Below are 17,025 nucleotides of genomic sequence, written 5' to 3' on the forward strand. Positions count from 1 at the left end.
TGTGCAGTTTATATCATGTATATGGATAAAGATGGTGATATCAGTCTTGCAAAATTCTTAAGAAAACTTACCAGACCAGACACACATCTTCCTTCCCCACACCACCCAGATATCTATACAACTGTGCATACAGACACATATCCCTTGGGTTTCTCTCATACACATACACCTTTACATTATTATCATTTCTTATTTCTATTGCAGTAGTACCTAGGAGCCCCAGCCATGGATCAGGAACTCATTGTGCTAGGTGCAGTACAAACAGATAAGAAAAAGTTGGTGTCTGCCTGGGTCTTACAATTTAAGTAAAATATCCCTGTCTTGCTTGGGAATATGAAAGTGTTTGAGAAGGAGGCTTGGTTGAGCAACAATTGAGTTGTCTTCTTCTTTTCTTTTTTTTCTTTCCTTTTCTTTTGCTGTACATTTGTTTAATTACATTTTTTTCTTCTGTAATATTTTTGGGGTTTCTTTTGTTTCCCATGTGTGGTTTAGTGGACTTTCCTTCCAATCTTGCAAACACATAAGTATCTATCTAACTTACATACTTATCACCCCAACACTGCAGTAATTGAACATCTCATGGTATTTAATGTATTTATCCTCACAGTCAGGGCCGGCTTTAGGAAGTGCGGGGCCCAATTCGAACATTTTTGGCGGGGCACCGGCAGGGATAACTAAAAAAACCAAACATATAAAAAAAAGCCTTTCATTTCTTAGCAACCGGATCCCTATAAAAAGTTCTGATTTAAGGGATGTGCCACAGTTTGTATTTTTTGTACCAATAGGGTTACCATACGTCCGTATTTTCCCGGGAGGAATTTTTAAATTTAAAATTTAAAAATTCCTCCCGGACGACGATTTAAGAACCAAAAAGCCTGACATGTCCGGGAAAATATGGATGTATGTTAACCCTACCTAAAGTCCTTTTTTAAAAAGATGGGCCTGAACTAGAAATGACCTCCGTTTCACATGTGTGGGTCCCCCGCCACTCCCTGGGGGTGTGGTAGCACGTGACCAGATGTCCCGACTTTATAGGGACAGTCCCAATTTTTGGGTCTTTTTCTTATATAGGATCCTATTAGCCCCCCACCCCCTTTCCCGAATTTTCACACTTGCTTTCTGGTCACCCTAGGGTGTGCACATGTGTGGTCCCAGCTGCTCCCTGCCCCCCTCATTGAAGCAGGTGTGCAGGGTTGCTGCCCTGGGAACTGCAGGGCACCAGTGGACATGGGGCTGGCTGGAGGCAAGGCAGGGGCTGACTGGAGGTAGGGTCTGGCTGCAGGCAGGCCAAGGGGTGCGGGGCTGGCTGGAGACAGAGGCAGGGGTGGCTCTAAGCATCAGCAAAGCAAGCACGTGCTTGGGGCAGCCCATTTGCAGGGGCGACAGGGATCTAGCATGGGAGCTGAGAACCAACAGGGGACCCTGGGAGCTGTAGTTCCTTGGTTAGCTCCCTGCCTATAGAGCCAGCCCTGGAGCAGGGAAAGAACTACATTTCCCAGCATTCCCTTGGCCACTACCAACAGGAAAGGGGGAGGGAGTGAGGTAGCTGAGACCTCATGCTGCAGCCTGCTGTGAATGGAGAGCTGCATTGGGAAGGGTAGGGATACCATATTTTAACATTCAAAAAATAGGACACTCCACAGGTAGGGAGAGTAGCCCAACCCTGCCACCATCCACCCCCTCCGACTGCCCCCCACAGACACCCCAACCCATCCAACCCCCTTGCTCCCTGTCGCCTGATCACCCCCTCCCGGGACCCCTGCCCCAACTGCCCCCCAGGACCCACCCCCTATCTAAGCCCCAATGGTCCTTGTCCCCAACTGCCCCCTCCTGAGACCCCCCCCAACTTCCCCCCTAGGACCCCACCCCCTACCTGTCCCCTGACAAACCCCTGGGACTCCCATGCCTATCCAACTGCTGCCTGTCACCTGACTGCCCCATCCAACCCCCCTTGCTCCTTGTCCCTTGACTGCCCCCCCCAGAACCCCCTACCCCTCTAACCCCCCAACCCCCTTCCCGTGCCACTCAGACCAGCGTGTCTGGCTTCGCGCAGCGCCAGACACTACTGCATACATGCTCCCGTGCTCCCCTTCGGAGCCACAGGCCCCCCGCCCCTCCCCCCCCAGCGCCTGCCTTCCAGATTTGAACACCTCAAAATTCAGGAGTGCTCAAGCTCCGTTTGGGCAGCTGTTACTTCATTTCTCCCAAATCAAATATACTGATCCATGTAACTTGCTGTAGAAAAAGTAGGATAAAATTGAGCAAGAAATGCTTCCCAGTGGTTATTAGGACTGGAATTGCTATTTTCAACAGCCATTGCCTTTTTGTTTGTTTGTTTGTTTGTTTAAAAGGAAGACAGTGATATTGCATTGGCAAATTCCCCATAGAAAGAAAGAGTGGAACAAAAGAATAATAAAGGCATCTCAACTTTTCCTCATTTATGTAGGACAATCTTATAATATGCATCCAGATATCCTCCAGTCACACAAGCTGAAAATTGTTCCACCTTACTGCAGTTCTGTAACCATATGGGAACCAATCCTGTCTGTGCTCTGTGCACATCTAAAATTCCTGCTGAATGACCTGCCCTGGGAGCGAGTTACCAGTGACCCAGGGCTGCGGCGGAAGGAGGGTGCAGGTGGGGGGGGGGGGGTGAGCCCAGGGCTGGGGCGGCAGGAGGTGGGGGAGCCAATGGTGGGGGGGTAGGGGAAACCCAGAGCTGGGCTGGCAAGGTGTGTGTGTGTTTGTGGGGGAGAGCCCAGGGCTGGGGCAGCAGGGGTTTGCGGTTGGGGGGGTGAGAGCCCAGGGCTGGGGTGGCAGGGGGGTGCGGGTCGGGGGGGTGAGAGCCCAGGGCTGGGGAGGCAGGAGGGTGCGGCGAGGAGCCCAGGGCTGGGACAGGGGGCAGCCAAATTTTTTTTTGCTTGGGGCGGCAAAAAACCCAGAGCCGGCCCTGCACAGGGGTATGAGGGGTGGGCAGGCAGGCTTCAGGCAGGGCAGCAGAGGTATGCGGCATGGGTTGGCAAGGCTGGAGACAGAGGAGTGCGGGACTGGCTGGCTTCAGGCAGGGGGGTGCGGCAGGGGTTGGTTGGAGCCAGGGCAGGGAGTGCGGGGCTGGTGCGGGCAGGGGTGTGTGTGGGGCTGGCTGGCTTCGAGCAGGGCCGCAGGGGGTGTGTGGCAGGGGTTGCCTGGAGACAGGGCAGTGGGGGCGGGGCTGGTGCGGGCAGGGCAGGGGGTGTGGCAGAGGCTGGCTGGAGACAGGGGCTGGCTGTGGGCAGGGCAGGGGGTGTGGGGCTGGCTGAAGATGGGCTGGCTGTGGGCAGGGGGTGCGGGGCTGGCTGCCTGCAGAGCAGGGGTGGGGGTCTGGCTGGAGACAGGAGCTGGTGCGGGCTGGGCTGGTGCAGGCAGGGGGTGCAGCAGGGGCTGGCTGCGGGCAGGGGGTGCGGATACAGGGGTACAGCCCACTCTGTACGGTAAGTGCCTCCTCCTCTTCCCTCCATCACTGAGGTAGCAGCAGCTATTTAAAGAGCCCAGGGCTCCCCTGCTTCTACTGCCCTGGCTCTTTAAATCGCCGCCGGAGCCCTGGGGAAGCGGCGGGGCTCCAGCGGCTATTTAAAGGGCCGGGGCGGTAGAAGCAACGGGAGCCCCAGACTTTTTAAATAGCCCCCAGAGCCCCGCAGCCCTACCCCAGGGCTCCAGCAGTGGGGCTCTGGGGAGCCCCAGGCCCTTTAAATTGCCCGCTGGGGAAGCCGGGCCACCCTGGTACGGCACACCGGGCTTGGGCGCGGGGCCCTCTTAGGGGTGGAGCCCGATTCAGGGGAAATGGTTGAATTGGCCTAAAGCCGGCCCTGCTCACAGTACCCTGATGATGTAGGGAAGCACTATTAACCCCCATTGTACAGACAGGGAACTGAGGCACAGAGAGACTAAATTACTTACCCAAGGTCACCTAGGAAGTCTGTGGCAGAGCAGGAAATTGAACTCAAGTCTCCCTAATTCTAGCCTGGTTCCCTAGTCAATGGACATGCTCATCTTTATGCATGTGAATAGTCCCATTGAAGGCAATGAGATTACCCATGAGTATGAAGTTAAGAACATGCATAAATACATGAATGGTAGGGACTAAACCACTTCAAACATTGTCAGGTTTTTTGAAATGTAGATAAAATTACTTTTGCAAAACAATAATAATAATAATAAATATTTATTTGGTTTAGTGAAAAATCGTTTGTTTGTTTGTAACATGCTTATCAAGGGATTGGAATTTTTATAAAATGTTCTATTTAAAAAAAAAATCAACCAGCTCTTATCTGGATTTTAGTTTTCAACTCCTGGCCATTCTGGCAGTCAGGGAAAGTCACCACTTTTGAATGAAAGCCCTAAGATTTGGAGCACAGCTGTGGTTTTAAAGACCTTGCTTCCAGGAAATGTTTCAATGAAGTGTTGTCTGTAGAAAATCCAGCTCACTGTCAATAAATAAATACATATGCTCTAAGATTCTTGAGCAATCATGATTCTCAAATGAGCAAACCTGTTCATGGTTTGTTGAGTTTAGCTAATAAAGTAATTGAGAAGGAGAATGTTGCAAACTAACATTTCTTTGTTCATGGTCTACCTTTTTCCATATCACTTGTTAAGGTAAGTATTTCCAAGTTCCAGCGTAGCACCATTTGGGAGGTAATTACCAGCAGGCTGTTGATCTGGCTAGTTATGGTGAGGCTAACTGCTCACTTAAAAACAGAACAAGTTGAAAAAGAAAATAAAAAATTCAGATATTTTGAAGACATATTTGTACTGCACCTTTTTAAATAGAACTATGTTTTCATTTTTATTTTTTATGAAAAACAGTGACAATTTTCATTTCATTCCTTTTCCCTGTGCCTATTTCCCTGCCTTTTCCCCACTCTTTTTCTTCCACCCATGCCTTCTATTTCTTTTTCCTTTTTTGGCACTGCATGCAATATAGCATGAACGATACTGTGCTTGTTTAATCTTTCCAGCTATACTCTTAGCCCAGCAGAAGAGTCTGTCCTATCTCGGGGCCTCTCCTTTTTGTCCCTCCAGACCCATGAACATGATACAGATCTGCGGTGACCTAGAATCCTACTTTCAATGTCTCCGACTCAAAGAATGTTTCCAACATACCTCTGAACAGCATACTAACCCACAGAATCCTCCCTACCAGCACTACAAAAAAAAAAAAAGGATTCTGCGTGGACTCCTTCGGATGGTTGAAACAACAGACTGGACTTCTTCATAGATTGTGTCCGTCAACGTACAAAGGCTGAAATTGTGGAAAAGCAACATCACTTGCCCCATAACCTCATCCATGCTGAACACAACGCCATCTACAGCCTCAGAAACAACTCTGACATCATAATCAAAAAGGCTGACAAAGGAGGTCCTGTCGTCATCATGAATAAATTGGAATATGACCAAGAGGCTGCTAGACAGCTCTCTAACACCACATTCTACAGGCCATTATCCTCTGATCCCACTGAGGATTACCTAAAGAAACTACACCATCTGCTAAAAAAACTCCCTGACAAAGCACAGGAACAAATCTGTACAGACACATGCCTAGAACCCTGACCAGGGGTATTCTCTTTGCTACCCTCTTATGCTGGAAATCCTGGACGCCCCATCATTTCAGGTATTGGCACCATAACATCAGGATTGTCTGGCTATGTGGACTCTCTCCTCAGGCCCTACGCTACCAGCACTCCCAGCTATCTTCGAGACACCACTGACTTCCTGAGGAAACTACAATCCATCGGTGATCTTCCAGAAAACACCATCGTGGCCACTATGGATGTAGAAGCCCTCTACACCAATATTGCACACAAAGATGGACTACAAGCTATCAGGAACAGTATCCCCGATAATGTCACAGCTAACCTGGTGGCTGAACTTTGTGACTTTGTCCTCACCCACAACTATTTCACATTTGGGGACAATATATACCTTCAAGTCAGCGGCACTGCTATGGGTACCCGCATGGCCCCACAATATGCCAACATTTTTATGGCTGACTTAGAACAACGCTTCCTTAGCTCTCGTCCCCTAACGCCCCTACTGTACTTGCGCTACATTGATGACATCTTCATCATCTGGACCCATGGAAAAGAAGCCCTTGAGGAATTCCACCATGATTTCAATAATTTCCATCCCACCATCAACCTCAGCCTAGATCAATCCACAAAGCGGTCCATTTCCTGGACACTACTGTACTAATAAGTGATGGTCACATAAATGCCACCCTATACCGGAAACCTACTGACCGCTATACTTACCTACATGCCTCCAGCTTCAATCCAGGACACACCACATGATCCATTGTCTACAGCCAAGCTCTAAGATACAACTGCATTTGCTCCAATCCCTCAGACAGAGACAAGCACCTACAAGATCTCTATCAAGCATTCTTAAAACTACAATACCCACCTGCTGAAGTGAAAAAAACAGATTGACAGAGCCAGACGAGTACCCAGAAGTTACCTCCTACAAGACATGCCCAACAAAGAAAATAACAGAACACCACTAGCTGTCACCTTCAGCCCCCAACTAAAACCTCTCCAGCACATCATCAAAGATCTACAACCTATCCTGTAAGATGATCCCTCACTCTCACAGATCTTGGGAGACAGACCTGTCCTCGCTTACAGACAACCCCCCAACCTGAAGCAAATACTCACCAGCAACCACACACCACTGAACAAAAACACTGACCTAGGAACCTATCCTTGCAACAAAGCCTGATGCCAACTCTGTCCACATATCTATTCAAGTGACATCATCATAAGACCTAATCACATCAGCCATGCCATCAGGGGCTCGTTCACTTGCACATCTACCAGTGTGATATATGCCATCATGTGCCAGCAATGCCCCTCTGCCATGTACATTGGCCAAACTGGACAGTCTCTACGCAAAAGAATAAATGGACACAAATCTGACATCAGGAATCATAACATGCAAAAACCAGTAGGAGAACACTTTAACCTGTCTGGTCACTCAATAACAGACCTGGGGGTGGCAATTTTGCAACAGAAAAGCTTGAAAAACAGACTCCAATGAGAAACTGCTGAACTTGAATTGATATGCAACCTAGATACAATCAACTTAGGTTTGAATAGAGACTGGGAATGGCTGAGCCATTACAAGCATTGAATCTATCTCCCCATGTAAGTATTCTCACACTTCTTATCAAAGTTATCATAAGTGCTACTATAGTAAGCCATCTTACTTGTGGATCTCTGAATGCTAACAAGTGCAGAGGCATAAAATAAAGAATGGTTGTGTTTGAATATCTGTTGCAAAAGAAAGTTAATTTCTAAGGGGGGGTTATTATGTTTTGTTTTTAAACAAGGGACACATGTAAATGTCATGAATCAAAATGACTGGTTAACTGAATGAAGAGAAGGGGATTTTCTTAGCCAGGGATTCAGTATAAGTGTTGGTTGGGTTGATATTTTATTTTAAGGAAAAGTGAAGTCTGATTCATCCATTGCCATGAAAGTTGTTAAGGACAGGTCATTCATGGTTTGGGATAGTTTTGATCAACATTTTGAATGACATTAATCTCTACAATGGAGAAGAAGAAAGGATTCTTCTTTAAAAACCTGAGTGGATTTTTATCAGACTGCCCATCTTATAATAGATTTTAGGGGGTGATTTTAATTGTACAGTTTATGAGGGTTCTAATAGAAACCATCAAGAACCTCACCCATTATCTGCTAAGTAGCTGTCTTTTATTTTTCAAGCCAATGTCCTTGATCTATTAAGGTATTTTAACTCTCAAGTTGAGACAACATAGTTGGTTGAGCATCAGTACAAGCTGTGTCCTTAACAAGACTGGACATGTTTTATGCCTTTGAAAAAATCACGGAAATGTATTGTTAGTGACTGTAACAGAGTGGCTTGCCCCTGGGCTGGAAAGCCTGGGGCTAACCCATCGGAGTCAGGAAATTCCCTGTGAAGGGCAGCATGTGACTGCAGTAAGGGGGAGAGAGAGGGGAAGGAAAGGGGAAAATGGAAATGAACATGAAAATTTAGGAAATTGCAGGTAGTAAGAAAGGTTCCTGCAGGGATGACTGTGATACGAGAGGGTCTAGAAGTCATGGTCAGAAACTTGAGACTCCAGCCAGTGAGTGGCCTGCCAAAACAGGAAAGGCCTGATGCAAGAAGGCCTGGAAATAGGGTGACTTGGAGACTGCTGGAAGGAAACAGGCTCCAGCAGGAAGACCTGGGTCATGGGGTTTCCCTACAGACATGAGTGACCCAACAAGAGGGTAAAACTGATGGATTTTGATTTGAGACTTTGAGTTCTATTTCAGAGCTTTATTTATGTGAATAAATTCTGAGAAAGGGTGGTGAATGCACAAGACAAGCCTGCACTGAGTTTCTGTATGGAGCCTTTTGAGGGTATGTCTGCACTGAAGTTAAAAACCCGCAGCTGGCCCAGGCCATCTGACTTGGGCTAAGGAGCTGTTTAATTGCTGTGTAGATGTTTGGCTTCAGGCTGGAGCCTGGGCCTAGGATCCTGTGAGGTGGGAGGGTCTCAGAGCTCAAGCCTGAGCTGCAGGAGCCTGAATCACCTGGCACAGGTCAGCTGCAGGTGTCTAATGGCAGTGTAGACATACCCTGAGGGAGAAGTTATTAGCAAGGAACTGCAGAGTGACCTCTAGCCACAAGGCGGTGCTCAGGACGCAGCTGCCTTGGCTACTGTGAGTCATAATAGACAACATTTCAAGAACTACTAGTGGCTTTCATTGTTGGAATGTTTGGCCACCTAGAGGCTCCTTTATTAGGGGCTTGATATTTAAGAGGTTGGGTACCCGTAACTTTATGAAAATCAGGCCCATTTAAGGGCTGTGTAGTTGGCCGCCCAAAAACTGAGGAACCTGAATTCAGTATTGTCTTTAGAAAATGTAGGTAATTGTCACTAACAGGCTATCTGATCATAGCCTGGTTTCATTTACTTTAGCTTTGCCTTTTCTGAAAGAATATAGTCCTTACAGGCACTTTATTTTTTTTATTGGATGCATGCTTTGGGGTTTGTTTTAATGTTTTCTGGGGAGATTTGGCTAAATCTAGAAATCTTCTTCTTCTCTTAGGCAGTAGTGGATGGTGGGTAAAGTTGACATGAAATGCTTTTGGCAGCAATATGTGCAGCAGATAAATTGAACCTACCCCAGATCATGAAAGAGTTAGTGAAAGAAAGAATAGAAACTAATATATCATTTTATAATCAATATGTTGTTAGGCTACGTGTGAGCCCAAATTATAGAAAACTGCTCTCGATAGACCTTTTGGATAGCAGGGTCCAAGCAGGGCTGCCCAGAGGATTCAGGGGGCCTGGGGCAAAGCAATTTTGGGGACCCCTTCCATAAAAAAAGTTGCAATACTATAGAATACTATATTCTCGTGGGGGCCCCTGTGGGGCCTGGGGCAAATTGCCCCACTTGCCCCTTTCTCTGGGAGGCCCTGGGTCCAAGCTGCACAAGTTATAGCTAGATTTCAGAGGCTTAATGAAGTGCCTGCACCTACTCAATATTCCTTTGGACTGTAAGAGAAAAATACTGATTAGAAGATAATTAGCCACTTTAAAATATTATTGAGGTGAGAGCTATATGATCTTGTGGAAATCCAGAGATTTGTAGTGGGGATTTACTCACTGCAGAGGCTGAACATTGGACTGAAACAAAGCAGTTTATGGAGGAAACTGCATGGGCCTCAAGTCTTTCCCGAATGGTGATGCCTCACCTCTCCTCCTGGCTATTTCACTTTCTTTATGAACATGTTGTTTAGAATTTAATAGAGAATGTGATTCTTTCTCTAGGTCCTTTTTGTCTACCCTATGAGACTTATATCTCATGGAATTCTATAGAATGGTTAAAAATCCACTATAGAACAGATCGGATTCTCTATTAAATTCTGTAGGTTTCAGAGTAAATTCTATAGAACCCTATCAATTTGATCCTTGCTAAATTATATAGGACTTCATAATAGTAGCAGTGCAATTTCCATAGTCCCTGCAGAGAAGTCAGGGGATCTGCTCTACCCCTACCCTTGCATATAGATAGGGTGTGGGGATGTGGAACTGAGTTTTGGGAACATTTGATCCTTCCCTGTAGAGGGGAAAGGAGACCTTGGGACCTGTGGACCCAATGGGTGTGATTTGTATTCAATATTTTTATTGTCCCCAGAATCACTCACAAAAAATTATTGACCCCCTCGCTTCTAAAGGTGTTTGTGTTAGGATTCTTACAGGGAAATCTATACACATAGCTGGGTGAATAACTCTTTGTGAACAATTCATTACTATTGTGTTTGAGAATTGTCAAATGAATTTGACAGTTTTGCTCATTATTCACAAGTATTTAACAAAGATAAGATTGTGGATTACTCAGATGAATAATGAGATTATTCAGCTTGGTATTAGATACTAGTTAGTCATTCTGTGTGACTGGTCACTTTAAGTGACATGTTAATGTTTCTATTCCCAGTTTGGATGGCCTAGCCTTTAATCAGCTCTGTGACTCTGCTTGCCTTACCTTTGCCTATTTAGATTGTAAATTCTTTGGGGGAAAAGCTGTCTCTCCCTATATGTTTATACGCTGCCTCGTACAATGATGCCCAGCAGCAGCAGCCTCTAGGCACTACCGTAATATAATTGAGATGAAGAAGAATACAGAGAAGGACAAGGTTAGTTTAGTCTGCCTTTGATCCTTTCAAGGGCAAAGGAATGGGAAGCTCAGGAGAGAAAGTGAGAGAGGAGTGAGCCTAGAGAATTTTAGGACAGTCTAAACTTTTCTTTTTTTGTCAATGGACAAGTGTTATATTTGGCTAAATATGTAGATCCCAGATTGAAAAAAATACATGGATCCTTTTCTGACCAAGTGTGTGGGAAAGGGGAGAGAGACACATGGCAGATATATTGACTGTTCTGAAGATTTACATTCAATTTGCTCTTGTCAATTGATACAAAATAATTGCATGTGGCATATGTGTTCTACTTGTGAAAGATACACTATGGTCTGTGTCTCCTATCTTGTTAATTTACCCAGTGCCCTGTTTTTGGCAAACTGTATTAAATATGATATATATGTATCCTTTTTCAACAATATTTCCTATATCTGCCAAGTGTGTTAACTGAATTTACTGATCTTTTTCTATCACATATCACCATTCTCCACTGTCATTGACAAAAGCAATATAATAATAATTGGTAGGACATGCATGATCTGTTAGCATACCATTATCTTAATTAATAGCCTCAGGACTACGCTTAAGGACAGGGAAATTTTGGGTAACTGTTGTGTTTGTGATCCATCCTATGAACAACATTACATTGAACAAGTATGTTGACTGAATTGACTCATACCTGTTTCCTGTCACTGCAGTCAAGATTTAACATAGTTATTGTTACAAACAGCTTGTAGTAATTGTGTTCTTGCTTGGTTCTAACCACCAAGTGTATTGTCAGATCTCTGTAATAACTTGGGATTCCCCTGCTGTGTTAATATTAAACAGTGTCCCATTAATAACTACATTTCCTGGTTACCAGTGTACACAGTGAACAAGAGAGGTTCTCATAGCTCTGAAGTAGCAAGTGGTCTGCATGAGCCAAGAATGTATGATTAAGCCACATGCATTTGCTATGAAGTAGGCATAAGGACACCACCAACACAGATTCTGTGTGCCTGTATGTTAGTGGCAAACCACAGTGCTGTACAGAAATATCAGTATAATTAATACATTTTGAGTGGCAAAAGCAGGATTGGGATGGGGGGATTTTGAATACAGAGGATGCAGTGAATGCTCTTGACTGGTCACAGGATGGTGGAGAAGAGGGTTCATATATTTTTGTCATGCTTGTATGAGTGACATATTGCTGCTAATGCTCCTGTTGCTTTTGGCAGAGTTCTTGTCCTGAATCCTCTTACATGATATTGCATAATATGGGATCCATCTTTCACGTACTGGAGTCAATAGCAACATTCTCATTAACTTCAGTGAGTGAAGGATTAGGCCTGATTCTTGTGTGATATGATGTGATGCCTTCTATGTGATGTGGCAAATAATAACATGGCTTCTGATTCTGTTACATAACTTGCATATATTCACTGCAGTGCCTGTGTGAAGAGATGGGTTTGACTATATTTTGCTTTAGTGTAGCAGTTGTAGCCAATGACTTTAGTTTATTGTTAATTTATTGTGTGATGTTATGATTAACTCACGTTATGTCATATATAATCATTGTGTGCTAAATAGAGTTAAATTGTAAGATTATAGAAGTATAAGATTGATCAGTAGTTAGAAGGGCTAATTATGTAGAAGGTATCTAAGTAAGGAAGGCTGAAACAAAGACCTGTAAGCTGAGGCCTGTAAGTTTTTAGCTTAGCTATTTTAGGCCTTACAGATAAGAAATGCTGACATAAGTAAGTGACCGAAGAATAACTCTATACCATAAAATTATGGGAAAAGATCTACCAAGGGGCAATATTGGGGGGAAAAACCCACAGTGAGAGTAATTGTTTTGCTTACAAGATACCCAGCAGTCACGTTTCTCTAATGCATGCCCTAACTGCAGGGTACAATATGTTCGTAAATGCTAATGAGGTATAGTCAGACCCACATTATAAAAAGAAGGTGCCCAGATTAGGAAAATTGAGCTCCCTATTGAAAATTCCAGCAGGAACCATCCCTCTACAAATGATCAATTAGCAATGCATCCATCAGACCTTAAGAATATCATTATGGATGTGAGCATAACTATATTTATAACTTGTTCATAGGGCTTTATAGGATTTCTATATGCATGAGTAATCATAACTTTAACTGTAACTTTAATAAAACTTGTAAAAACAGACTAGACCTTATACTTGTGAAATGTATGTGTGGTCACCATCCTTGGTTTTTATGTGTTCTTAGAGACTCTAAATCTGAAGCAAGTAGCAGAGGTGACTTTCACTCTGTTGAAACTGTAGCTGAACCCACTGTGGTGTAACACCACATTACAAAATTCACTTTAAATAATATAAAAGGCTACACAGTGTACAATGCACATGGGTGCGAATGCGCATACACACACACTCTGAAGACAGATCCTGGGAAGTACTGCTACCCTGTGGAAGCTGCAGCTGCTGCTGGAGCTAGGGAATGATAAGGATGATTGCTTATTTCCTCCCGCCCCCACAATTACGACCAACTCTTCCACCTTCTCATGGATACTGTTGATTTTATTTTATTGTTCTTCCTACTTCTCTGCCAAAACCTCCCTCCTTCCTTTTCCAACTCCCAAGCCACAGATGGCTTTTAGAAGATGGCCGTTGAAGCACTTCTGATGTGACTCCTTATGCAAATAGAGCTTCACACCAGTACTCGTAGCACATTTTCTCTTTGCAAGCCTTCTTGTGAACACTCTCTCATCACTTTTAAAGAAGTGGCACGAGAAGTTCCATGTGTTCCAGAGGAATCCCAGTAATTGAGATTCCATGAGGCACTTGAAAGTTTCTGTGGAATATGGTGCAAGTGTGTTCAGAAGTGATGACACAAAATTGGTGTTAGTTGGTGCTGCACTAAAAGTAAATGGGGATCCACAGATATAAGTCAGGTCAAAATTTCAAAATTCCTACTAACACATTGTTATGTCATAGGCAAAATACACTAATGTAGTTCTACATTACTCAGTGGGACTTATCAGAAATTGAATCCACTATAGAGCAAAATAAATACTAATTTTTGTCAACTATCTGATCTCTAGCAAGTGTACTTACAATAAGAGTTTCTGAATTAATTTCATTCTCTTTCTAGTACAACATTATTATATTACTCTAAGAGTCCTTCAGTTTGTGTCTGTCCATATTAAAGAAGGGCTGGCTAGGAATTCTTACTACTCACTCATCCCCATGAGTCTGAATAAAAGTGTTCTCTCCTCACATGTAACACAATTTGCTAATTGCCATCAGTTTCAGATAGAGAACACTAAACTGAGACTTAGGCTTTTCTCAAAACAGATATTGCTCTCTGAGTTGTTTAAAAAAAGGGAAAAAAGAACAAAAAAAGCCTTAGATGACTTTCCTGTTTATCACACTTTGGGCCTGCTACACCTCTCACACCATTTTTATGATAACATAACTGACTGAAATGGAATTACCCCTTTTTACACTGAGAGCAGAATCATGTACATTGTCAGATCATGAAACAATCTCAGGTCTTAAGGCTAATACTTAATATGGGGTGTGTCTCTCTGGGTCCAGTAGTGCATTCCTGAAAGTCAGTGGGAATTTTGGGCATTGAAGGAATGCATGACTGGGTGAGGTGGGCATACCATCTGCTGTAGATTCAACAAAGTTGTCCCTTTCTTCATAGATACATTTTCTTTTTTAAAAAGAGAGAGAGAGAGAGATTCAGAGTCTGATCTCAGTTATTCCAGATTTATACTGTCATAACTCTATCAAAGTCAATCAAATTACTTTGGATCCACACCTGTGTGACTGAGGTCACAATTTGCTGCAATTTCCTACTTACTGGTTTTCTAAATGGTTTTCCAAGATACAGATTTCTGTTTTTGTGAAGGCCTTGCCAGAAAACAGGGAACATCAAGGCAGATGGTGAGGCACAGCAAAGACTGTAAATCTGAGACTCCTTGATATAAGTATCACCAGGAAAGGCAAGAGGCCAACTTGGAATCACAAAGATGCAGTTACAATTCAGGGATGCTGTTGGAGCTAACAGCTGGAAGAGGACTCACTTTTTTTTCAGACCGTTAAGTAAAGATTAGAGTTTGTTTGCTGGAAAAAGGCTGAAGATCTTTTCTTTTCTCAACCACCATTCTCAATAATATAATGTCTCCATTGTGCATGGATAAAATTTTCATTATTAACAAATGGAATTTTGTGTGCATCTAGTGGAGAATATATCTCTGCATAATTGCAAATATCACAAAAGATTGGCTGTCATTGAGGAACCTATCTTTTAATTCTCTCTTGTAATATTTATCCTTGACAAGTGAACATGGACTTGAAATGATACAGTGATTGAAACACCCCTACAAATGTGTGTTTGTCTAACCAGGAATTAGTAATGTTTAGACTGAAATGTTCCCGTTTCATCACGACATCCCGCCTCCCGGTTCCTAACCCTTCTTGCTCAAACTATAATACATTATGTGTGCTTTGCTTTAGTGCTGTTGAGAAAATAAGACCACCTGTTTTATTTAAGAAATCAAGTAAGAAGAACTGTGCAAAGCATCACTTGTCAGATTTGTCAACCATCTGTGGTCTTTTAAATGCAAAGCTTACCTTGCCCACATACTGAGTATCTGAACCTGTGTACTCCTCCAGCAAGAAAAACTGATTCCACATCCAGCCACGTTTGCTGCGGTGCAGGGTTTTCCCATCATCCTGTGACAACCCCAGTATCCTTCCATTTTGTGAATACTTGATAGTCCTTTTGGGGGATGATGTCATGTGAACCACATGAAGCATAGAGGTCCAGAACAGAAATGACAAGCAGTAGCAAGTCCTCATTGTTTGCGGCTTTAGCAAGGACGCTGCTGGGGTCGACGTCTCTCCTGTTTCACCAGAACAAAACTCTTGAAAGGTTGTATTCCTATTTGAAAGGACCTGTGAAATGGACAAAACTTTCTGGGTGAATTGTAATCATCTCTAGGTCAATATACTGTGTTAGAGTATATTTACAGCCTGGTTGTTAAAACTGCATTCCTAACTTGCACATGCGGTTGCCACAGCTGCGCTTGCAAATCAGAAAACTGCACACACAAAAGGCCAGTACAGCAAACAGGCCAATCGTTTGTACAACCACTGGATTTTAGTTTGTTACTGAGGTAATCATACATACAACTTAATCTAATTTTAATATCAGGCTCTTGAAGTCTTCTCCATCCTCCTTTCTCTCCCTCTTTTTCCCTAGTATATGATTTCATGCACAAATAATTATTGAATCAGGTGATATGTTTCTTGATCTTAAAACTTAATCAGTCTCTGGTTATTTAGGTGCAATGTTTAGCTGGGTTCTAAATAACAGAGCCAGTCCCTAGCTGCTACTATGTTGAGGGAGAAGCCACACAGAAACAAAGATTTCAATTTATTCAATCACATGGCTCACCTTGGCTTTGCCCCTACCTGCCCTTACCTACTATCCCCATCTTCCCCCTCTGCACAGTGGTTCCAGAGAAGCTAAGATTTGCAGTGGACAGAGACGCATGCCTCCTGTGTACCCACCGCCTAAATCCTGCCTTTGCTTATAAAGTTCCTCTGTCAAGGGACTTACTGTGATATAGAGCTGCATGCAGGATTTGTTCAGAAGAGCCTAAATGAAGCAAAGGGCCTCCTGCAGGTCCCCTGAACTGGGAGGAATTATATTTACTAGATGAATTCTGTAAGGTATCTATGCCCGAAAATTCCACTGGAGTCATTTTGCATTTTGAGTAAAGCTGATCTGAAAATGTCTCTCCCAACACCCTCCATGGAGAAACAAAATAAAAAAAGAGGAAAAAGTCGCTTTTGTTTAATTTTTCCACAGAAATCCTAAAAATCTGGCCAAAAGCTGAAATTTTTCAGCTGAAGGCCAAAATGTTTGATTTGCAAATGCCACTGAGGTGCCTCATGGGAGTTCTCCTTCGGATGACCCACAGCGTCATTCTCTTCCATGGGCTGGGCTCCCTAGCTGGACTACAACTCCCATGCAGCTATATGGTTTTTATTTTTTCTGAACAGCTGCACTCCATTATGAGAGTTCCATGACAATGATGCATCATGGGAGATGTGGTCTGGCTGGGGACCCTGCCCCAAAGAGGAGAAAGGCAGCTGAACTGCAGTGGCACCAATTCTGAATCAAAGTTGTGGTTTTCAGCCATAATTTTGTTTGTTTGTTTTGTTTTTCAGGTGTCTGTGTTTTTAAGAAGTTAAAATGTTCTGCAGAAAGTAGACGCTTTTCACAAAACAATGAATTTAGTTGAAAACAAACTTTCTGTCAACAAACAGTTTCAGTGGAAAATTT

At 43.7% G+C, this 17,025-nt stretch overlaps 1 protein-coding gene across 2 annotated transcripts in view; it reads right to left on the minus strand.

Moving 5' to 3' along the window:
- CDH9 (cadherin 9) overlaps window positions 1-17,025 on the minus strand; it is a 121,966-nt gene that overhangs the window by 73,701 nt on the left and 31,240 nt on the right. For both annotated transcript variants that reach the window (XM_008171912.4, XM_065584764.1), the window contains exon 2: window positions 15,306-15,629. In XM_008171912.4, coding sequence (XP_008170134.1) covers window positions 15,306-15,533 — 228 coding nt within the window. In that variant the 5' untranslated portion in view covers window positions 15,534-15,629. The remainder of the gene's footprint in view (window positions 1-15,305; window positions 15,630-17,025) is intronic.

Source organism: Chrysemys picta, chromosome 2 (assembly GCF_011386835.1).
Source record: "Chrysemys picta bellii isolate R12L10 chromosome 2, ASM1138683v2, whole genome shotgun sequence".
Lineage (NCBI taxonomy): Eukaryota > Metazoa > Chordata > Testudines > Emydidae > Chrysemys > Chrysemys picta.